The sequence below is a fragment of the Schistocerca nitens genome, chromosome 1 (assembly GCF_023898315.1).
Source record: "Schistocerca nitens isolate TAMUIC-IGC-003100 chromosome 1, iqSchNite1.1, whole genome shotgun sequence".
NCBI lineage: Eukaryota > Metazoa > Arthropoda > Insecta > Orthoptera > Acrididae > Schistocerca > Schistocerca nitens.
The window spans coordinates 1,040,419,351-1,040,445,126 of record NC_064614.1 but is presented as its reverse complement, the minus strand read 5'-3'; the positions used below and the strand labels follow the sequence as shown (position 1 = coordinate 1,040,445,126).

Below are 25,776 nucleotides of genomic sequence, written 5' to 3'. Positions count from 1 at the left end.
CTTTAAAACTGGACTAATAATTTGTTGTAAATCATTTGCTTTTCATTATAAATCAGTAAATGTAACTGTTTTTGACAATAAGCCAAACAACATATACAGTTAAGATGGAGTATATATCGAGCAGAGCAAAGAACTTATCAGTTGCATTTTCGCCAATGTAATGTTGCAAAGCCTGTAATAGTTGATATACGAACATCTTCGTACGTATATGCTTGTAGAAAATGTATCTGCTGTTATACATCTGCTGTTAAAAGAATTCATCAGTGTGTTGGAAAATATTATTTTAACACCCAAGTTTTCATCACTTTCGAACTCCAGACAAATCTGCACATTATATCCTCTAATGGACTTCATTGGTGGAGGAGATTCGACAATTCAAAGGTAACTATTCCACTGCAAAAATTACATCACTCTCATACTCATTCTCATAATGAGAAGTATTTTAGCCTGAACTGCAGTTGGAGTAACATTAGAAAGCAAAGGTTTCCTGTACAGCCAACAGTTATGGTGACTGCTCACATAGAGAGAGAAATCCGAGTTCAAGTCTCGGTCCAGCACACATTTTTCATTGTAGTCATTGAACTTAATTCTGTACCCAATTGCAAGTGATATCTGTATTTCTCTTAAATCATGTACACATACATGGTTACCACATCAACAATGGTGTCTGTTCTGTTGGACCTATCCACCAAAACGTCATACAGTATTGAAAGATTGGCATGTATTAAAGTACTCTTGTGCCAAAACAAGGTCCTTGTCATCGTGATGGCAGAAGTGGACAAGTCTGGCCCTGCAAGTAGTTCCCACGTCATACAATTCCATTCATCGAGAGGGAGAGGGAGTGTTTATTTCTGTCTTATTACTGAAGAAATTGAGGTTTGGTATCTTGCTTGACCACATGCTATTCTCTATGGTTTTGCCAAACTTATCAAGCAATCTTTACACAGGAACAACAGCCAAAGCAAAGGCAAATTATGTACTGAGTGGTAAGATCCTTGGAGGATGAGTGGAAAAAGTAATACATTAATTAATATTTGAGAGCAGTATGATAAAAGTTTACCTGTAAATTTATTAAAGGTGGTAAATGTGTGTATTTAAGGGAATTGTTCCCATACACAGACTGTAGAAGCTGCTTTTCACTCTAGTAATGCAGAGACTTTGTAGAATTTGGTACGTGAAAGTATTCATATTTGTGTAAAATTATATCAAGAACTAGTGTTTTAGGAGCAAAATTAAAGGGAACATTCTAAACATGAAACTTAATGTTGATTACAAACACTATTGGAGTTGAGGCAAAACTGATTACCAATTACTGTAACAAGCACAAATGAAAAAGGTGACAGACAAATCAACTACCGTATTTACTCGAATCTAAGCTGCACTCGAATCTAAGCCGCACCTGAAAAATGAGACTCGAAATCAAGGAAAAAAATTTTTCCCGAATCTAAGCCGCACCTGAAATTTTAGACTTGAAATTCAAGGGGAGAGAAAAGTTTTAGGTCCCACCTCCAAATCGAAACAAAGTTCGTCTAATTGTAATATGAGACACAATTTAGGTCGAATGAATGACGATACAGCTGCAGTAGTTTGGTTCGAGTCGTAAGCTTAGCAGTTAAGGTTTACCAGGTAGCCATTGCTATCAGGCGCTACGTCCGTATTTATACGGGTACCCTTCCTTTTCACGTGCTTCGTCTGGTTTGAATTGATTGCTTATTTTTCTTTGATCTGATAAGCGCCGTTTTCTTTGTTATAGGTGTTTACATCACTCTAAGCTGAAAATGCATTACTGTACTGTGTCATGCATTGTTTTTCGCATTCTGATTGTGCGTGTTTACGGCCTGTCGCCGCTCGCGGCATGGCCTCCTTTTGTGCGCGCTACCGCCGCTTGTTGTTGTTGTTGTGGTCTTCAGTCCTGAGACTGGTTTGATGCAGCTCTCCATGCTACTCTATCCTGTGCAAGCTTCTTCATCTCCCAGTACCTACTGCAACCTACATCCTTCTGAATCTGCTTAGTGTATTGATCTCTTGGCCTCCCTCTACGATTATTACCCTCCACGCTGCCCTCCAATGCTAAATTTGTGATCCCTTGATGCCTCAAAACATGTCCTACCAACCGATCCCTTCTTCTAGTCAAGTTGTGCCACAAACTTCTCTTCTCCCCAATCCTATTCAATACCTCCTCATTAGTTATGTGATCTACCCATCTAATCTACTGCCGCTTACAAATAAAAAATAGAGAGGAATCGTCTCATTAGCGAAACATTTGTTATTACTTACACTATTGCTTTCTTTGATAATGATCAACAAGAACCAAATAATAGACTGCGTATGATAGATGATATTCTGTACGAAATTTTAACGAAAATTTTTCTCCATTTGAAAATCTTTGCAGGCGGCTTATTAGTTCATTCACATTCTGCACAGAAATTAGAGTCATCTTAGATTTAAAAATCTAGTCAATTGCCGTGCTTCATTTCTGACTGTATCACTATTAGGCATAAGAATAATACGAGTATAAACATTACACGACATGTATATTCTTCCGCGTTTGCTGTTGTCTCACTCTAGTTTCGTAGTTTATTAGGCAGACAGGATTTAAATGAGATAGTAGCAAACACGAAACAATATATGGCAAAATGTTTATATTCGTATTATTCGTATGGTGAAGAGAATACTGCATGTGATTCACAATTCATAAAAGTTCCTATTAGCAACCATCTCTTCTCACAGGTAGGAAAAAATTCAGAACGCAGAGTTGGCCATATTGACAAACATCCCAAACAGTCTTGCCAGTCGCATTTTTGTAGTACATTGAAATGCAGCTACATTCGAAGATGAACAATACGGAATTTGTATTTACTTCGTTGAATAATATACCAAAATGCAGTGGTCGAAACTTGGGGCGGAGGAAAAAGGCTCGTCTCCAACCTCTTTTTTTTTTTTAACTGAAGCAGAGGTTTTGGTGCCAGTATTTATCTTTGTGCCTACAAATCATGCCTTTGTAGCGCTACATATATTCGACGGCAGAATTAGTTGTGGCGGCACCCACTAACATTTTTCAGAACTCCCGCTTGCTTTGCACTCGATTCTAAGCCGCAGGCGGTATTTTGGATTACAAAAACCGGAAAAAAAGTGCGGCTTCGATTCTAGTAAATACGGTATGCTTAAAATGTTCAGATGGTTCTTTTTCAATGGAAAATTATCCCACTACTCAATATCAAACAGAATTACTATAAATGCTGTCAGTGGTGTGTACAGAAATTCTGAAACAGGCTATTTCATTCTTTTTGAAAGAGTTAATGAATGCCTGCAGAAAAAATTTCGATTATGGTTTGGTTTAGCAGTTGTGATCCCCACAGTGTAGTCCCTAATGGGCAAATGAGTACTTTATAAACATTGCTTTGGACTTCAGTAATGTCATCTCTTAATAAACCATTCACAGCATTGTAAGGACATCTTACTGTCAAGCAGGGAAAACATTTATCAATGTCTAATATCATGCACATTTGGTGTAAGCAAGAAAAGATAATGGGAAACAATACTTATTTTGTTTTACTGTTCTCAGACTGAAAAGATGCCCAAGTAAATCCAGAGCCCAAGTAAGCAATAATCTTATTCTTTTCTACCCATGTCTAACAACTTAGCCCATGAACTAGTGGATTGTTTCCTTACTTCTGTAATTAATTTTCTTTTATAGAAACAAGATTCAATAACCACTCACAGCTTCCCACATTGGTCAGTTAGCCTGTTCAATTGGTCAATCTACAGTTCATGTTTCTGAACTCAGGGACAGACATTGTCTTTCATTGACTTCTCTGTTGTCCACCTCTGCAGCTGTGCGGTCAGCACAGTGGATTGTTAAGCAAAGGGGCCTGCGTTTGATACCTGGCTGAGATTTTCTCCACTCGGGGACTGGGTGCTATGTTGTCCTTAACGTATGTGCTATCAGAAATGACTCTGAACTGCTGAGATGTTAAAAAAATCGTCTGTTGAAATTTATACTTAAACAACAATGTTGACAATTACCTCATCTATTGTATTATCACCTGTTCCATAGTGTACCTGTTCATTTCTTCTCTTTACAGCCTAAACACTTTCAAAACCATGACATCCTATGCTAACTCTCATGTGCTTCTTATTAATTATAGTTACTGACTACATTTTAATACATCACCTTTCAGTTCCGATCTTTTATTTTGCTGCTTCCTTTTTTTTCTAAGGTTCATGAAGAAAATAAAATGTAAGTGGAAAAGAATTATTCAGTTCGTCTCCTGATAAATGAGATTTCATCATGGAAGGTTTAATACAAATAATGTAAGACCTGGCAACCAACATTGACAGGATCATCATGGAAAATATTAATCATAAATAATATTATAGCACAAAAATTTTTGGCGTATTTGTTGAACAAGATTTCTGTTGTTGAGTGTGTAGGGTAACTAATATCTACAACCATTTAACTACAAAAGAATTATTTTTTTCAAAACTAACCTCTTCTTCACTGCAATCAGGTCGTTGTTCTGCTATCACACATATTCGTTCATCACGTAACACTCTGATACTGAAGACAGCGATACGACCACGGTAAATAAATTTCATTGGTTCTACAGCCAGCACTGTTGCAATAATATCATCAGCGTTATGTTTTCTTCCTGTCACCGTCATCAAGCCATCTCGAGAACCACAGACAAACACAAGACCACCCTTGGAAACAGAAAGGGAACATTCATTAAATCATATTAGGCATGAAAAATCCAAAAATACTGTAAGGTAAACTTATCCTCAAAAATATAGCTCCACAACTTGTACTTATTAGAAGTATAATGATAATTAAAACTTATACATTTGATGGAAACTCGTTAACTAGCAATACAAGACTTACAAAGTTAATGGAAATGAAGGGTTTTCATCATCTTTTGTCGCCTTTTTAAGGAAGTATACAAAAAATATTAACTCTCTTCTGCCTGAATATGGCATATTTATCAGTTTTTGCTTGTAAAGACTGCTTTGTGTGTATAATAATTTATTTACATTAAAATGATACTCTGTATTAATGTTAATTAAACAAAATGTGAATTCATGTTATCTCACATGAGGAATTGATAAATATTGTCTATAGATGACATAAAATCATTATAAAAGACCGTGATCATTATCACACATCAAAGTAATTGTCCATCTTGAATGCTATTACTCTCAGAGGTTAGTGGAGTGGAGCCTCTTGTAGCTGTATTTGTAGCTATAGGAAACATGCAGCAGACCTTGGCAGTTAATGAGCCTAAATCAGTTGCAAATTCTAATAGAAAGAAGAAGGTTCTGCCACTAGGTAGTTCACATGGCAGAGGTGTAACTCAGCAGTCGCAGCAAACGTTGGGGAGTGAGTACCAGGTCACCAGCATTGTGAAGCCTAGTGCATGGCTGGCTCAGGTGACATAACACAGGGAAGTCATGTAGGAATTTTATGGAAGAGGATCAGGTAGTAATTGTGGGTGGAACTGGGAACAGTCTTGATAGGGACAGGGAGTATGATGTAGGTGGTGACCTGTAAGATAGCTATTCAAACTGGTGGCACAAATGCGCACTTCGTGCGGCTGTTTCAGCATCATGATCGGCCTCACCTCAATGTTGCTGTTAGGGGTGTTAACATGAGGTTTGAGAAGGCACTGGTGGTAAAGGGCATGGCTCACATTGCAGTGGTGCCAGTGGAGTCATCAATAGATCGCGTTTCACTAGGCATGGCCTTTGCCTCAATAGGTATGGGAAGGGGAGGTGGGCAAAGCTTATAGGTGCCAGTGCAGTGGGTGGTAGTGGGATCACTAATAGGAAAATTCCGTAAGTTGTTGGTGTTAAAGCGGCACCTTTTTTAGACTGAAGTCAGCTGATAGGTATCTCTGCTTAAAGGAAGTCTCTCTAACAAAGGAACCACCTTCAAAAGAGGTCAGATATCCAACTAATGAATGAATTAGCATATTTCAACAAAATATAAGAGGTATTAGAAATAAAGTTAGTGAATTGCTTATAGATGTTAACTCTGACATTATTGGTATGTTGGAGCACCATCTAAATAATCTGACAATTCAGAGGTTTCCTTTGCCAGGATACAAATTAGCTGGCTGTTTTTCAAGGAGTTCTTTGCGGAGTGTGGGAGTGGCCATGCACATAAAAAACAGTATTCCATTGGAGTCTGTAGACTTACCAAAGCATTGCACTGAACAGGTATTTGAATGTTTGAAAGGAGCAGTTGAATTTAGTGAAACTAAACTTCCAATTGTTGTTATTTATAGGGCCCCTAATTCTGACTTCAGAGCATTTCTGCTCAAGCTAGAGAGGGTTCCTGGACCACTTTATAGGAAATATCAAAAATTAGTTGTACGTAGTGACTTCAATATTAATTTTGCATGTGGTTGTGCAAGAAAAAGGATGTCAGAAAATCTAAATTCATATGATCTGATGCAGACTGTATTTTACCCAACCAGGGTGCCGTGGAACAGTAAGCACAGCCACTGACAATACTTTTATTCATTCTTCATTACTACCTGGGCATTCTGTTAGTAGAAGTGTGAATGACCTTTCAGACCATGATGCACAAATTTTAACATGAAAAGGTTTTTGTACTCAAAAACATGTTATATATAGTAACAAAATACGCAGAAAAGGTAATCCAATGGCAACAGATAACTTTTTAAACCTTGTTAAGAAACAAAAGTGGCAGGCCGACAACACAGATGACAAATATAATGCTTTCCTTAACACATTTCTCGAGCTCTTTGAAAGTTGCTTTTCATTCAAATGTTCTAAACAGGGTACTAGTAATAAAAGGCAGCCTGGGTGGCTGAATAGCAGGATACGGATAGCGTGTGGAACAAAGTGAGAACTATATCAAAATGTAGTCACAATAGAGCTACAGTAGCCCATTACAAACAATACTGTAAATGCTTAAAAATGTTATAGGAAGGCAAAGAGTTTGCAGTACACAAACAGAATAGCTAATTAACAGAATAAAATTAAAACCATATGGTCAGTTGTGAAGGAAGTGCCTGGTCAGCAGCACAAGGTCAACGGCCAGTATGTGGTAAAAATATTTCTGCTACTGATAAGTCAGATATATGTACAGTATTTAACAATCACTATCTGAACATTGCTGGGAAATTAAATAAAAACTTAGTTTCTGAAGGGAATCATACAACCCTCTTGGAAAATACTTTTCCAAGACTGATATCTGAATTACTCCTTTGTGATACTGACAAGGGGGAGACTGAGTCAGTAATTAAATCACTGAAAACTAAGGGCTCTGATGGATATGATAAGGGATAATGTTGACAAGTTTAGACTTATTTTTATGCCTTAGTGTTGCTAAGGGTATTGAAAAGGTTGGGTATGTAAGGATAACTGATCATATTATTTCACATAATTTGCTATCAAATGTACAGTTTGGATTTAGAAGTGGTTTAACATCCGAAAATGCTATATTATCTTTTCTCTTTGAGGAATTGAGCAAAAGGTTTCAAAAGCAAGGCATCTTTTTTGATTTAGATAAGGTGTTTGAGTGTGTTGATCGCAAAATATTGCTCCAGAAGTTGGACCATTATGCAATATGGGGAGTAGCTCACAACTGATTCACCTCTTACTTTAATAACAAACAGCAAAAGGTGATTCTCCACAGTACTGAGAATTCCTCTAGACTGGGGTCCGAATAGGGCACAGTTCTCTGGGGGGGGAGGGGGGGGGGGGTGCCCCAGGAATCAGTGCTGGAGCCACTCCTGTTCCTTATTTATATAAATGATGTGCCCTCTAATATTACAGGTGACTAAAATATTTCTGTTTGCTGATGATGCATGACATTAGCATGGTATTAAAGGATGTTGTGAGCAATGTTGACACTGGCTTGATGGTGAAGGATGTTGTGTGCAATGTTGGGACTGTTTCAAACAGTACAGTTCAAGACAGAAGTTCAGAGCTTGCAGAAAATAAACTAACACTAAATCACAGTAAGGCTCACTTTTTACAGTTTCTGACACAGAATTCAACAAAACCTGACATTTTAATTTCACAGAATGGGCACACGGTGAAACTGAACAGTTCAAATCCCTACTTGTTCAGATAGATAGTAAACTGTCATGGAAAGCCCATGTTCAGGAGCTTGTTCAAAGACTTAATGCTGCCATTTTTATTCTCAGAACAGTATCTGAACTAAGTGGTAGTTTGGCATGAAAAGTAGTCTACTCTGCTTATTTTCACTTGCTTATGACATATGGTATTATATTTTGGGGTAATTCTTCCCATTCTCAAAAGGTATTTTTGTCTCAGAAACGGACAATAAATGGTGTAAGTTCACGAACCTGTTGTCAACCCCTGTTTATTAGTCTGAGTATTCTGACAGTGGCCTAAAATATACACCAAAATTCTTTACCATGGTTTTTTTGTTAACAATATTAGCTTTTTGCCAAGAATTGACAGCCTTCACTCAGTTAATACCAGGCAGATAAGGAAATGCAATCCAAATGCAACTCTTGTGCAGAGAAGCTTGTAGCACACTGCTGGATCCGTTTTCAGTAAACCACCACAAGAATTCAAAAATCTAATCAGTAATCCACACGCTTTCAAATCTAAAGTGAAGAGTTGCCTCAAGGGCAGACTCTTTCTATTCTGTCAAGGAGTTCCTTGAAAAATTAATCTCATTCTTGTGCTATATTGGTAACTGTGTTCACAGAAATTTATGGCGTTTTTGCTTTCATGAACATTTTATTTTATCTGTTATTACTTTTCTGTTGTAATTTCATGTGCTGACATGTTTCACAATTTACTCCTCAATTTGGTCCTATGGAAATAGATGTGTAAAATAAAAAATAAAAACCTTATTTAAAAAAATAAAAAAAATTAAATAAAATGAAATAAAATTATGCTTTCACACATTTCGGCCACAGCTATCATCACAATCTGTCGGATAAACAGAACAAATGAGAAATAATATATCTACAGTAAACACAGTAATACATTTTATGGAAACAAAATGTAAATGTACCACATTTAAAAGCTCTCCACACTGTATCTCTTCAGATGTACAATTGTACCAAGACTAGTGCTGTTCAGTGAGTCAGTCTGACTTAAATAATGCTCTGTGGCTGTTAGAGTGCATGAAACGGAATAGGAATTATCAGAGTTAAATTATTAGCATCTACCAATTAAGCCTACAGTATTTTTAAAAAATGTATGCTAAAACTTGTTATCTTTTACTCTCATGAAATGACTGTATGCTTAATTTGTAAAGATTAATTAAAATGTAACAATGACAGTTCCTATTGCTTGTAACGCCACCTGATGGCCACAGAGCATCATTTAAAGCACGATGCCTCACTGAACAGCCTTAGTCACGTGAGACCTTAGTTTCTCCTGGCACATACAACACTCAAATAACTTATGGGAAAAAATAACTTATGGGAAAGCATCTGGGTGCCGTTGTCTACAACCACTGGTATTTCAACAAGAGAACACCCTGCTATTTTCAGGGCAGGGTGTGCTCCTGTTGAAATATCAGGGGTTGTTGACAATGTCACCCAGCTACTTTTCTGTAAGTTATTTGAGCGTTAGTCATGGTACAGTTGTACGTGTAAACTGAAGAAGTACAGTGTTTCAAGTTTTTAAATGTGGAATGCCTACATTTTGTTTCTATAAAATGCATTGCTACAATTATTATATAGGTATTGATTTTCATTTTTCTGTTAATCTGACAGATTCTGATGATGGCTGTGGCTAAAAAGCATTGAGGTGTACTTTTTAAAAAGTAAGATATAATAATGATCAAAACAGATAATTACTTTTGCACTGAAATCATTACTTATGCTTGTCAAAAACTTATAATTGGGTGGAACAACTGGCATTGTGCACTTGCAGCAGCCAGTTAAATATAAAGGAAGGAAGAAAGAAGAAGGAGAAGGAGAAGGAGGAGGAGGAGGAGGAGGTGGCAGGGAGGGATCACAAGTGGTCAGGAATGCATCGACATGTACTACTGTAGCTAGAAGGTTGGAAGATGCCCGAAACAAAGAAAGGTACCACAGTCAAATATCTAATACACAAAATATTAATATAAATTTAAAAATAAATTAAAAATAACGTCTCTTTCCATTCTGCCTTCTTGTTCAGAGGTATACAAAAAGTTGATAATGACAAGCAGGAAGGAAGAAGAGGGTGAAATTTAAATGCAGTCAAAACAAACTGGCCAAATAGTAACACATTGTATACCAGATGTACACCCAAATGACCTTCTTCTATTCTTTGTTATTTTATTACAATGGTAACAGATTGCACAGGGATATTTAAATTTACTTAAGTTCAAGTTTATTGTTACTAGTTACTGTGACTGGTAACAGTAAACTTGTTGTTTCATTTGATGTCAGTAACAGTCACGATAAAGCCTAACCTAAAATGTTTGCATTTAAAGTTACTTAAGTTCATTTAGTGTTATTGAATTACTGTCCAGTTTTCAGATTTAGTTGTGTTTCTTATTGCATAGTAATTCTGTATCAAGTCTTGCTGTGTACAGCCTACCGTTTATCAAACTGAAATGAAGAACGTATCACACAAACTCACATAATTAGAGTTTTGTTTGAGCCACATTTTCTTGTTCATGATGCCATCTTTTGGCTGGCATCAAGATCTAACACAAAAGGCATTCACTTACTAAACACTTGGTTAATATCGGTAATTTATGTGGGTTTCCCATGTAACCAGCTGTTCATTTGTATTTTGATATGATTTACTAGTTTTTAAGCCACTGCAGCCTCATCATCAGACAGAGGTGTCACAGGTGCCAGGTTGCTGGCAGAAACAAAAGAAATTAATTAATAAAATGTTTAAGAAGTGGAAAGTCCATTACGATTTAAGTTACTTACATTACAAAGCATTGTAGAACATGACAAATTCATTCTGACAATGCACATTTTGCAGCTTTTACTTACAAAACTCTCTCTCTCTCTCTCTCTCTCTCTCTCTCTCTCTCTCTCTCTCTCTCACTGCACTTTGTTTCACACTATAACACTGAATGTAAGTATAATGAATACAAATATGGAAGATAATGCACTTCACTGCATCACATCCTTTTCACCTGAGATTCATTACATTACAGAACAAAGATTTACAGGCATAGATAATGAATGCAAGTGAACACTGTAAGCTGCAGGTATGTTCACACATCAAAAAATATATGTAATATGGACCAAAACATCACAAAGAAGACAATCAAATAGAATTAAACATTCACTACATAATTCAAAAGTGATTGAACTGCAAGTGTGTACAACAGAGCTGTTATTCATTTGGCAATGGCAATGTAAAATAATAAAGAGCAACAGTGTAACATAGTAGTTACATGAATAAGAAAATAATAATTTATGTACAATGATGAACGTATCTTATTATTGCCTTTTATGAAGGTGTTTTGGTGCCAAGATGTCTTCGAAAGTCTAGATGAAAAAGAGTTCTGTATTCAGTTTATTCGTACGGGATTTTTTAAAAGTTATTTTAGATCGTGAATGTATATCTCAAATTGTTTGAGGAGATCCAGCTGTAATTCTTTGTCAGCAATATATGACATAGAAAAGTTGTCATTGATATTACCAACAGAGTATTCACAATGACATAAAGCTCAACTTAAGTTTTTGAGTCAGAAGGCATTTGTAAGTGCCTTGTAGCAGATTTCAAAGTTTTTCACTGTTTGTCCTGCACAGAATCAAGAACAGCAGCAAAAGAATTTATACATTAGATTTTAGATACCACTGTCCAGTGGATTTACAATTGTGAAAAATTTCACTTTATAATTTCTGTCTATATGGATGGATATTTTTCTATTATGTGGTCTGAAAAAATTTGCAAGTTTGTATGACACTTCACCAAGGAACTGAAAACTGGCAAATGACTAAGGCATTTATGAGAGAGGGATTGTATCTATTATTCTGAGCTACACAGCAATAGATAGATTCATACCACATAAGTTAATACGAGACAGGACTGATCCACCATAGTAGATAAAACATGTCGGAACACTGTTGCAGAAGCAACGAAAAAAGCATGCCAAATTCAGAAGAACGCAAAATCCCCAAGACTGGCTAAGTTTCATGGAAGTTCAAAATTTAGTGTGGATGTCAATGATAGATGCTTTTAATTGTTTCCACAATGAAACATTGTCTCAAACTATGGTAGAAAACCCAAAGAGATTCTGGTCGTATGTAAAGTACACCGGTGGCAAAAAACATTCAATACCGTCACTGCGTGATAGTGATGGAAATGTTACCGACGATGGTGCCACTAAAGCGGAGTTACTAGATAAGGTTGCTTTCAAAGTAGCAGTCACAATAAAGCTTTTCTTAGTAACCATATACAACCACTCACTTGACGAAAGGTCTGTTCCTAAAGACAGGAAAGTAGCACAGGTCACACCAATATTCAAGAAAGGAAATAGGAGTAACCCATTGAATTACAGACCCATATCACTGACCTCAATTTGCAGTACGATTTCGGAGCATACACTGTACTCTAACATTATGAATCACGTTGAAGAAAATGACTTATTGATACATAAGCAACACAGATTCGGAAATTATCATTCTTGTGCAACACAGCTAGCTTTTTATTCCCACGAAGTAATGAGTGCTGTCGACAAGGGATAAGATAGATTCCATATTCCTGGATTTTCAGTAAGCTTTTGATACCATTCCTCACAAACGACTATTAATCAAATTGCGTATATATGGAGTATCGTCCCAGTTGTGTGACTGGATTCGTGATTTCCTCTCAGAGAGGTCACAGTTCGTGGTGGTGGACGGTAAATCATCGAGTAGAACAGAAATTATCTCTGGCGCTCTGCAAGGTAGTGTCATAGGCCCTCTGCTGTCCCTGATTTACATAAATGATCTGGGTGATAATCTGAGCAGCCCCCTTAGATTGTTTGCAGATGACGCTGTAATTTCCCGTCTAGTAAAATCATCAGACGATCAATTCCAATTACAAAATGATCTAGAGAGAATTTCTGTATGGTGCGATAAGTGACAATTGGCACTACACAAAGAAAAGTGTGAGGTCACCCACATGGCTACTAAAAGAAAACCAATAAATTCTGGGTATACGATAAATCACACAAATCTAAGGGCTGTCAATTTGACTAAATACCTAGGAATTACAATTACGAGCAACTTAAATTTGAAAAACCACATAGATAATATTGTGGGGAAGACGCAACAAAGACTGTGCTTTGTTGGCAGAACACTTAGAAGATGCAACAAACCCACTAAAGAGGCAGCCTACATTACACTAGTCCGTCCTCTGCTGGAATATTGCTGCACAGTTTGGGATCCTTACCAGATAGGATTGATGGAGGACATCGAAAAAGTGTAAAGAAGGGCAGCTCGTTTTGTGTTATCAAGCATTAGGTATGAGAGTGTCACTGATATATGCGAGTTGGGGTGGCAGTCACTGAAACAAAGGCAGTTTTCTTTGCGGCGAGGTCTATTTACGAAATTTCAATCACCAACTTTCTCTTCCGAATGCGAAAATATTTTGTTCACACCCACCTACGTAGGGAGGACTTATCATCATAATAAAATAAGAGAAGTCAGACTCGAATGGAAAGATTTAGGTATTCCTTTTTCCCATGCGCCATTCTAGAGTGGAATGGTAGAGAAGTAGTATGAAAATGGTTCGATGAACCCTCTGCTACACACTTTAAAGTGTGAATTGCAGAGTTACCATGTAGATGTAGATGTAACTAGTATTTAAATATGTTTGTTTCATTACATGTATCTGCTTCAACGTTGGGAATGTGGAGTAAACAGTTTGAAGAAGAACTGACTTGAAGAAACAGATTAAAAGTTTCATCAGGTGGCATAAGGTGTTCATCCACAAGTGAACTTGTTTTCAATAAAGAAGCACCATATGATACACAATGATTTAAATACACTGTCCAATCACATTAATGTGACCACCTGTTAAAAACCTGAATAACCACCTTCTTCTGCAGTACAGATGGCTGCGAGACGTGTGGGAAGAGTGTCTGTGAGATTCTGGAAGGTGCCGACAGTGATGTGGAACCTTGTTGTTTCCCATGCCGTAGCCGTCTGCACAAGGTTTCCCAGTTGAAGACCCATGACCCAAACAGCTCCATCGAGGTGATACCACAGATTCATCTGGAAACGCCACCTGTCGCCACTCAGTGTATGTCCAGTAGTGGCACTAGTAAGCAAATTCCCTATTTTGTTGCCAATAAACAGCAGTCAGCATGGCTACAAGAACCAGACACCTGCTGTAGGAACTCACAAGCTGCAACATTCATTGAATGGTCATTGAGCAGACACAACTGGTAGCCCTTTGTTTCATATGGACAATCAGTTGCTCAACAGTGCATCACTATTCATCCATACACATCTCCTCAACCTTCATTCACCCTGTCATCTATGGCCTTGTAGTGCATAACAGTTGTCTTGGGGCCAGCTTTGGATAGCACCATTTTGCCATGCACCGTTTACTTTAACCAAGGTGGCACACCAACAGTTTACAAACTTTGTCGTCTCAGAAATGGTTCCACCATTGGCCCAAAATACAATGATTAGGCCAATTTGGACATAAGATAAACTGCTCTGTTTCCACATTATTATAATGGCTCCACTTTTTTCTATGTCCCCCTGACACACTTTACATACCATCCACTGCCAGTGCTGCCACCTACCATCTGTAAGTGGTTATTGCATGTTGACATCGATCATAGGCAATGGTCACATTATTGAGACTGGATCTTGTATTATACATAACTACAATAATTATTTAGTTTCCAGTGCCTTTATTGTCTTTTTTTTTCTTTTTCGAAAAAATGTGATTAAATGGGTACAACCAAATAATTCATAGTTGTATTCACTTGAAAACATAATGGCAATTCAAATTTCACATTTACTGTAGCTGCAGCTTGTTTACATACAGGTTACCACCAGAAACTCATTTATTACTCCATTTATCAGGAGCAAAGCACTTTAAGGTCCTGGAGAGTATGTCGATTAAACCAATGCAGTATGTTTTCAGTTCAAGCACTAGCTAACATAGAAATACGCCACATCCTTACCATGTGGCAAAGCAAATGCATATTTCATTGAAACAAGTCAAAGTACCAATGTAACTAAAATAAGGAAAACAAATTTCTCATATCAAACACAGAATGTTTCAGAAGTTGAATGGTTAATACAAGGAATGAATACGTACAGGCCCAAGAAATCCAAGAAGGCCACTGCGAACATATTCGGCTTCCCCAATCGGCTTGCTGTCACTGTGGAGAGGCTGCACTCTGAATGTGCTGTTCGTCAGACCTTGCAGTCCCCAGTACTGGCTGCCAGTTGCACTTGAATTCACACAAATCTCACCTACTTCATCAGTCTTACACAGGTACGATGGTCCATCCATTTTCACAACCACAATCACACCTGTACAAAAGTTTTTGTTCTTCATGCATTACAGTTTACAAGGATGCAATGAATAAAATGAGAAGTTACTAGCCTAAAATTTAAGATTTGAAAGTGTATAACGACAATATTGTATGTGTTACTTCATATGTAATACACACAGTAAGCTTTATAAAAGATAAAAGAAAACCTTTTGAGCATATGTTATGTGAGGATGGAAGGAAGGAAGCTTAGGATTTAATGCACTGTGAACACAGAGGTCATTAGAGATGGAGCAAGAAGAAGATTATTTTACAGCTACTACTTGCGACAAAATTGTGTCTTACACAAGACCTATCTCATTTGCTGGTCTCCTAGTGACTTGTGAGGTCACCCTGACTGAAGGCCACAGCCTGGTGCAATGGTTTCAGACTACCCATCACTGGTCCCTGTTAGATTTTCACATTCACTGCCAGTGCATGTCATCACTGAGGCTTCTCATTTACTTGCAGGTGGACAGACCGGCATGTGCCCGTGAGCTCGAATGCCTCAGAGCCCGGATCCTTGGGACTATCACCATCTGCAACGAGTCCACGATTTACTCCAAGGCCTCTATCCACGGACTCATTTGACAGTGCCTTCGGCACCATCCTGGTCAGCAGGCGGTTTCTCCTATCCTGGGGTAACTTGTGCAACTCCTGTCACGTGTCATCCTGATAGGTCATTTTGCAGTGATGCCCATGGATACTGATGTGACATCTTCCCTGGTGGTGCCTCCCCTATACCATGTAAAGTCTATGACCTTTTCCTTTGGTGATAGCTGTTAGTGTGGAAGAGGATGTAGTGTTACCAACTATAGAAACCAATTAACTGGCACAACATTACTATCTATCACTGTTGCACCACTAGTCAGATGGTGCTCATCCACAGGCGAGCCCTCTGATGGGCAAACAGTATCTTTTATTCGTCTCTCTTGCTGTGAATAAACTTTGTTATTTTTTAGAGTACACTGTCTTCTACAAAATATTACATGGTCACAAAGACATTCCCAAGTACTGATAATATATCAAGTTTTGATAAGTTGTGTCCTTATGATAAGCAGTGGCATTAATTTCCTGCAACTGTAAATGCTTTTCAGAAATTTGAAAGAACTGTTTGATCAATCTAAAATACATGTGTTACTAACTATGCATGAAAATGAAAAACTGAATGTCCATCTATTGCTCCGAATTTGATGCTAAAGAAAACTGCTTTCACAGTCATTACATTTACTCTTTGAGACAAGACTATGACATCATTAGTAATTCAGTAACTTTTGGTTCACCCTAAATGCTACCATTTCTTTTGGTTGTGATCTTAATTACCTGCACCTCAGAGACTGAATGTAACAGCTGTGAAAAATGAAAGGAGAAGCACAATCAGTTGTTGCTGGCTTAAAAACTTGCAAAAACTCACAGAGAAAATAATTGAGCACATAAGTCATGAAACTGTAAGGTACAGAGAGTATAAAGTAATGAAAACTCATTACAAAACAACAAAAGGGGTAGCTGGCATCAGTAATAAAGGCATCATTTCAACAATGTTCACTGATTTTGGCTGATGGGTGCTTTTTATCTTTCATCTCTTTGGTTTTTAGAGATGGGGGCTGTAGTTCTGGCCACAGAAGGGCCTATGGGGGGGGGGGGGGGGGGGGCTTGCTGATCACCATGTCGCCCATCAGCCAGTGGCATCATATGGATGTGGCATAGAGGAATGGGAATCACCACACAGCATTCCCAGATGTGGAGACATGAATTGGGATGAGGTAACAGGGCAGAAGAAGGGGAAACCAGTCCACGTGCTGAGAAATAAAGCATTGGCATTATTAGCCTGGCTGGTATGATGTTGGAGCAAGCAAACACTAACTAACTAACTAACACACACACACACACACACACACACACACACACACACACACACACACACACAGAGAGAGAGAGAGAGAGAGAGAGAGAGAGAGAGAGAGAGAGAGAGAGAGAGCTCATCAAAGGATAACTCTAAAAGCTATGAAGTTCTCTATCCTTTGTGTGTGCCTATCAGCAACCAATGCTTTTTCAGGTCTCCTTTTAATCTAGGAGTACTTACTTTCTATATGAAATTTCCTACAAATCTAGTGCCATCCCTCCTTTGGGAATGTCCATAATCTACACCCAAACTGTATCTGCTGTATTGTCTGCCCACATCTGTACCAACATTTTTCTACTCGTCTTTGTTACGCATCCACTCTCCCTCCTCACACACGCTGCTATCCGAATTTTACACTTTTCCTTTTTCACCACATGTGATGACAACTTTTGCATGATCAAATATCCTCAGGTTACAAAACCATCTTATATGTCCCAGCACAGTTTCTTCTGTCCTTTTCACTCCCTGAACTCACACTATATTATCCACTTCCTCTTACAACAACCTAACACTTTACTTGCCCATTCTCTGAATCATTTCCCGTTTCCTAACACCACCCATACCCTAATGGATCCCTGCTCCATCCTTCTGCTCCAGTTCAGAAACGTATTCCTTTCCATGGCTAAAACCCAGTCCTGCATCCTGCACCTTAAATGCTGTCTAAACAACGGAATCCCCTCCTAGTGACCTAACCATAAAAATCTCCTCCTCTGCATCCCACCCCTCATTTCACAACCACAACCACCACCACCACCACCACCACCACCACCACCACCACCACCACCACCACTGCCTTCTCCTCCTTTTCAGATTGTGACAGCCATATCCCTCAAAAACCTGGTACTGCAAAAACATCTCTCCCAGGCACAAGCATACAAGAACGACCTCTACTCTCTCAGCAAGAAGACTTGGCAAGATACTGTTACTGTGCAATCCTGATTACATACACATCTTCAAAATAAAAATTCTTGCACTCCAAGACTTGGAGGAGCATTCCAGCTACCACCTCCATGAAGTGTCCAACATGTTGACATCCTACTCCCACCTTGGGGCACCACCTTCGATCAACACCCATCCTACTCACGTCCTCGCCAACCCCCTCATAGCATCCAGAACCTGCCTAGCTGACTTCTTCAATTTACCATATCCTCCAAAACTCCCTCCCAACACCACACAAAACGTTGTTAACGTTTCTACCAAAACCCTCAGTACCATAGAAGTTCCAGTTCTATCCAAAGGCCTCAGCTTCAGCTCTCTGCCAAAGTTTAACCATGTTGGAACTGTCAAAGCCAACCTAATCCCAACACTGAACATTGCTTTTATCATTTCACACCACCATCCAACAGTGACATTCCTTTCCTCCCACTTAAATGCCCCCCCCCCCCTCCCAATCACCTTCCAGGAATTCCTAACAGCCAACATGGCCTCACCATCCTTCCCAAGGCCTCTTCCTAAGAACACTAACATTTGAACGGAAGAAAGGACAGCCACACACAACCTCAAAACAGATCCCAAGCATCCTCCATGCAGACAAAGGCTCTGCCACTGTCATGATGAGTCACAGTGATTATCTGACGGAAGGCCTCTGCTGACTGTCTGAATCCTCCATTTAAAAGCTCTGTCATAGTGATCCCATCCCAGGAATCCAACATAACCTCCTTACTGAAATCCGTAGGCCCTTCCCAGAATCTCTCCCCCGAGTCCACCTCCTTTCTCACCACTACAATATCCCGCAGACCTGCATTCTACATGCTCCCCAGAATCCACAAACCCAACAATCTTGGAGGCCCCCCTATAGTTGGCTATTGTGTCCCCACTGAATAACATCCATCATGCTCATGGCCTTGCCACTACCAAACATTACCTCCCCCAACATCCTTCAGAATCCAAACTCACCACCTCATTCCTTAAACACCTTAGCAACTATATCCTGACCCACAACTACTATTCCTTTGACGGGATGGTATACAGACAAATCTATGTCGCAGCCACGGGCACCCACATGGCATCCTCCTATATCTACCTGTTTATAGGCTATCGATAGGAAAATGTCCAAACCCCCCAAAACTCCGAACCCCTAATCTGGTTCAAGTTCATTGTGATATTGTCTTGATCTGGACTCAGAGCCAAAACACCCAACCCCTGTTTCTTCATACCCTCAACATCATCTCTCCAATCCACTTCACTTCACCTGGTCCCCCACTATCCAATGTGCCACCTTCCTGGATGTTGTTGACCTCCTACTCTATGATGGCTCCATCCACACCTCTGTCCACATTAAACCCACTAACCACCAACAGTATCTGCATTTTGAAGCTGTCATCGTTTCCACACCAAAAAATTCCTCCCATACAAGCCTTGCCATTTGTGGATGGCGTAAGCCCCCTGCAGTGAAGAGAAGTCCCTTTGCCAGCATGCTGGAGGTCTCATGGAGGCATCAGAGACAGGCAATACCCACCAAATCTAGTCCACGAACAGATTTCCTGAGCCATACACCATATCCTCACACACCCTTAAATCCTCCCACCACCTCCTAGGACCAGCTAGACAGAAGCACACCCCTATCATCCAGTACCACCCTGGAATGGAGCAACTGAACCATATCCTTCACAGGGCTTTGATTATCTTTCATTCTGCCCTGAAATGAGGGATGTCCCATCCAAAATCCTTCCCACCCTTCCTAAAGTGGTGTTCTGTCACCCACCCAACCTACACAACATCCTAGTCCATCCCTATGCCAAACCCACTTCCAGCCTATGAAAGCAACGATGTCATATACCAACTTTGTTGCAAAAACTGCACAGCTTTCCACGTCAGCATGACTACCAACCAGCTGTCCACCAGGAGGAATGTCACTGCCAAACTGTTGCTATAAACAAAGTTCAGCACCCAGTGGCACAACATGCACCATAGCACAAAACACGGCTTAGGACAACGTGCTCATTTTGAATGGCTGCTTGACAACCCAGACCAACTGGATCCTTCCCTCAATCACTAGCTTCTCTGTACTACACAGATGGGAGCTATCCTTTTAACACATCTTCTGCTCCTATAATCATCCTGGCCTCAATCTCAGGTACCCCATTGTCCTGCATCCTCTGCCTAACAGTTTCTCTTTCCTCCATCTTTTCACCACCTCCTAATTCATGTCCCCACATCACCTTCAGAATATGGCACAACCCCCCCCCCCCCCCATCGGCCCCAACAATCGTGGCTTACATATCTAGCCCATATTCCTGCCACCCCTCCCTCCCATGTTCCTAGCAGGCAAACCAACTGCCTCCCTCCAAGACACTAGCCACCCACCTTTAGTCCCTCTCCCTGCATCTTTCTCCATCTACCCACCACACCCAACACTACCCACACCACAACCAGTCCACCTGCCAAGAAACAAAGCACTGGCACTGTTAATTCAGCCACAACCTTGTAGTGGCAGTGGCGCGCATGTACCTGCATGCTTCGGTATTTTACTCTGGCTCATCAAAGGAGAACTCTGAAAACAAGCAAGTTTTCTTTCTTTTGTATGAGGCTATTGACAACTCAATGCTTCTGCTTTTCGAGTGAGTGGCCTCCTTTAATCCAAAAATGTTTACATTCTGCAAGAACTCTCCTATAACATTTGTAGCTATAGAGACATGGTTATAATGTTACACTGCTACTTTCTGTTATGGTACTGACAGACCTGCACAATACACAAAGGATTTCATTAGTATCTGTTATTTTGATTGAAACCAATTTATACAAATGTGGATAGAGTTCCTTACGACCTCAAAAACTGTCAACAACAAAAAAATAGTTAAAACGTATTTATACTCACTGCCAGGCATGACCTGACCACAGTCTTGCAACGTCAAAGAGGTCAGTGAATTTTCTTGATCAACACGAACGACACCATAACTGAGACCCGACATTGACAAAACTCCTCGACCAGTAGCATTTACTCCAGCTCTGCCAGGTCTGTAAATGTCACAGAACATTTTAATTGCAGTGTTTTATAATATAACATGTGCAAAAATCATTCCTAGTTTTATTTTGTTCAGATTTCTTAACTAACATTTAAAAATGAAGATGATTAAAAACCACTCTTAATATTGATAAGTAATTATTATGATAAATTGCAACAAATAGCTGCAATAAGTAATTATTAAGATAAATTGAAAGGAAGAACTGATAGTATTATTATCACAAAAAACTGATAAATTAAAAGACAAATCTAGCTTTTGAGCAAAAATTAAAATTACATGATAGTAAATAGCCTCTGTAGTTATTTTTTAAACTAACATTTATGCTATAATTTTCCCCCAACTTTTTATATGTGAGGCATGTTCACAACTTCTGCACATAAACTTGATCACGAAATTTTTGGGGTATTTTTAATTTGACTTTGACACAATTAACTTTGAAAAGTGAATTATTAAAATCCATGTTGTAGTGGTTTAGCTCTATTCAGTACAATCTAGGGCATATCTGTTATATTGGGAATTTTGTTTCCATTTGTATCATAAAAACACTTATATATTTCCACTGGGACAAGTTGTTGGGACAAGATTAGACTTTCTTTTGTTCCAATAACATTCTTTTCGCAGTTTCTGACAAATTCCACATTTAGCATCCACTAAAACTGCTTGTGTTCACTGTAACTTAAAAAATTAAACAGTTATAGTAAAGGAGGTATCTATATGTAGGAATATCTTCACTTGTCCATCATCTGAAGAAGACGAAGTTCTGTTTGAAATGATTTCACCGAGACTCTGAATTCTGCACTATATAGTGTAACTCCCATACAAAGTATTTATGCAAGAAAACCTTTGCTCTTTCTTGTGCAGTTCTACTTTATATCCTTCATTTCTTAACACATAGTGTCTAGCTTAAAAGAGCATTTCTCTTTACTCGTCATCTCATCCCCCCCCCCCGCCCCCCAACCCCACCCCCGGCTCACAATGCTTCAGTTTATCTGGTGTTCATAATATATATAATACCACTGCTGCTGATTTTTTAAATCTTTGTTTTAGCCTGTGTACACACAAATAAACTCTAGTTCTGTAATGATATGTAACTGATGTGTAATTAATATCTCAAAATAAAATAAATGGGACTGCTAAAATAACTAAAGAACTATTTTTATGGTGTATTAGTGCACAACTGGTTTCTTATCTTGAAGTGTGTCCGTAAGCTGTGACAAATGTTGTCACATTTGACATACTCTGTGGCAGTGAATGACTAGTTCACTACATGCATGTTCATGCTTATTGCAAGAAGGCGAAAAAACATCAGAGATCCTATGTCATCTCATAGAAAATAATGAGTACATATGTTTGACAGTGGGAGGAACAAATGTGAGAAGCAATTTTCTCAGTGTGTGGAGGAACATGTACGTAGTGAACTGCTCATCAACCGCCATTGAATTGAACAAATTTAATAAAGCCTGTACAGGGTAAATGCTCAGCTGAAGTAGCTAAACAGCTACACAATAACCTGTCATTATAAGTAGTTCCTTACTAATATAAGCAATCATTTCTTTGGTGATTAGGATATAGTTTCAGAACCCCATTTCATGCTGTTAATGTACTTATATAAAAAAGTTATGGTTTACGCTGAAGGTTTTCCAGCTGGGATTACGAGCTACAGTATATGAGTAAAGGACTGAAAGAATGCAGTTACATAATTAAACCTAACTATACCACTTCTCAACCTGTGACTTCTGCTTGTAATCAGTTTCTCTTTTTGGCTTTAGAAGGCCTACCCAGTTTCTCAATTTTTTTATGACACGGTTATGGCATCAAGTTTAAATTTAAAGTTATCTTCCTTTTTGTGTAAATCATATCCAACAAACAAAGGTAATAAAGATAACAGACCCTTCCTAAAATGCAGTTTTGACACAAATATAAAGCCCACCACTGAGAAAAAGCACATATTGAAGTCAATTTTATTTTCCAAATTTAACAAATAATCAAAGTGAACAAACCATTCCTGTCTTTAACCCCATTTTCTTTTACTGATAGCAACTGCATGTCAGGATTTAAAACTTCTTTCCATATATCTCTAAAATGAACCCATTTTAATTAGAATACAAACAACTACAATCAGTAATAACACTAAACCAAACAAATGAAAAGGTATTCATAGATTAATATGCACATTCAGTCACCGATTGCCATAAATTGCTTATGTCTTAGAATTATTAACAACACACATGAATACATATTCATAGCATCTATTCACAGATGATGCAGTCAAGTTTCTGGAGTTACTCACCTTCGCACAGATACTGTGAGGCATTCACTGGAGCTAGCACATGGGCAGATGGCATCAGGACGAAGGCCTTTGGCTTGGAAGACACCAAGAAACTGGTCACACGAGGAGAGCGACCATGGGTTTGCCCCATCTGCTACTAACAGCAACCTGAGTGATGACAAGCTTACTTCTTTATGGTCTTTTGTCGCTAACAAGCCCCAGTGCAGGTCCCGAGATTTTACAACTGCAACACTTGCTGTGAACGTTTTTGTACAAATGAATGACAGAAGAACACAGAAAGTGTTATACAGGAAGATTGTGTGTTAATTTAATATTTAGCTTTAGAAACAGGATTTCAGTTGCCTCTTGTTTCGATATTGTTTGATTGGAATTACTAATGAAAACGTGAAATGTTTAGACTTATGTACAGAAGACCGTGAAATGAAAACTATCAAACCTTTTTATTTAATATGTTCACACAATATCCTGTGCAGAAAGTGAACAATAGTGTGAATAAATATAGCTAAACACAATAAATCAAGTGTTAAGTGGTAGATAGGTCTATAAATATAAAGTTGAAACCTGCAGCTCTGCTTTCAAACACTCATTCTTCCTCTGTACAATAAGTGGTAATCTCTTAGTTTGTCATGAACCTCCCTGTGTGTCTCTGAACTGTCTTAACCATGTGACAATTACAAGGAATCCAGTTATTGTGGAGAGCAGGAAGTAATTCAATTTCAAAGCCTTCAGAGGTTGTAAATGTGACATGAGAAATACGGGCAACTGCAATTAAGAAATGTTTTCATGTTAGACCATCAGTGCAAGTGTGTCATTGTAACTTGTCCCACAATGAGACTGAAACTGCATCTCCATCCATGACAGCAGGAATGTACTATTCTGTTTCACATGATTTTCATCATGACAGATGTATGAATTATTCAAATAGCTTTGGAGGCACATCTCAGCCATCAAGTATTAATTTTTGCAACTGTTCAATGAGCGAATAAATATACTCCACCAGTTTGTCTTACTATCAGTTTTTATCACTCCCTTAATTGAAGCTTTTCTTCTTCAATCCTCTTACATTCACATGTTTTCACTATTGCATGAAATACCAAGCTTCAAAGCTAAGATACAGCTCATCCAAGGAAACTGTGTGTTGTGTTGTGTTGTGTTGTGTGTGTGTGTGAAAAAAATTGTGGGAAGGTCTTATGGAACCAAACTGGTGAGGTCATTGGTCCTTAAGCTTACACACTACTTAATCTAACTGAAACTATCTTACACTAAGGACAACACACATACCCATGCCCAAGGGAGGACGACTCTAACCTCTGACAGGGGGGGGGGGGGGGGGGCCGATAAATATAATATTAACCTTTCATAGTTAGTATTATTTTCTCATGAGAAATAAATTTTGCCTAAGGGAAACAAGTGCCCACAAAATTCAATGCTGTCCTTCCAGGCACACACTTCCATTTGTTCTGGCTGTGTAGTGTCAATTTAATGCAATCTTAATGTCACAATTAAGATTATAAGTAGAAAAATAGTATCCCACATTTCAAATAGTGGGAATTAGTTTCCACAAATGCATACAATAAAGTTATTAAGCATAGCTACTGCCAAATGCATTACCTGTAATGTTTTAAGCTTACAGGTATTGTCATGACAACTGACATTTGAAACAGATAAAAACTACAACAGCTCTAAAACATTCACTTGAGAAATAATAAGTACCCATGAAAAGTTATAAACATACCTCTATATTTGGTGATCATCTGCATCCATGATGCTGGGTTAACTTTCATGAGTGCATATGGTATAAAAATCACATGCATGCCATTGAGAACACTTGTGAGAACACTGTGCCACAGTCCAACTTCTCGTTTGAAGTCGAGGACACACACCATGTTTTCACCTTCAGTGTAACTGCAGGCCATTGTGAGTGTACGGCAGTGAGCCAGCATAGCTGTTCGGGTAACGGTGACACCCATGACTGAACCATCTTTGTCTGTTGTGTACTGAAACAGAGCATTCATTAGATAAACACAAAATACGAAACAAATCTACAAATCTTGACCTGACAAATTTCATGGGATGAAATGGCACTCGAGCATACTTCAGAGTAGTCAAACTGCATTAATAAATGAAAAATACCCACGAGTAAAAAACAGTGAGAAATAACATT

General features: G+C 38.6%; 1 protein-coding gene across 1 annotated transcript in view; it reads right to left on the bottom strand.

Annotated features, from left to right (window-relative positions):
• Nucleotides 1-25,776, bottom strand: part of LOC126196964 (disco-interacting protein 2) — a 667,247-nt gene that overhangs the window by 67,391 nt on the left and 574,080 nt on the right. Inside the window, 5 exon segments of the mRNA XM_049934602.1 lie at nucleotides 4,492-4,704; nucleotides 15,238-15,455; nucleotides 21,175-21,314; nucleotides 23,613-23,847; nucleotides 25,348-25,609. Of these exon segments, the coding sequence (XP_049790559.1) occupies nucleotides 4,492-4,704; nucleotides 15,238-15,455; nucleotides 21,175-21,314; nucleotides 23,613-23,847; nucleotides 25,348-25,609 (1,068 nt within the window).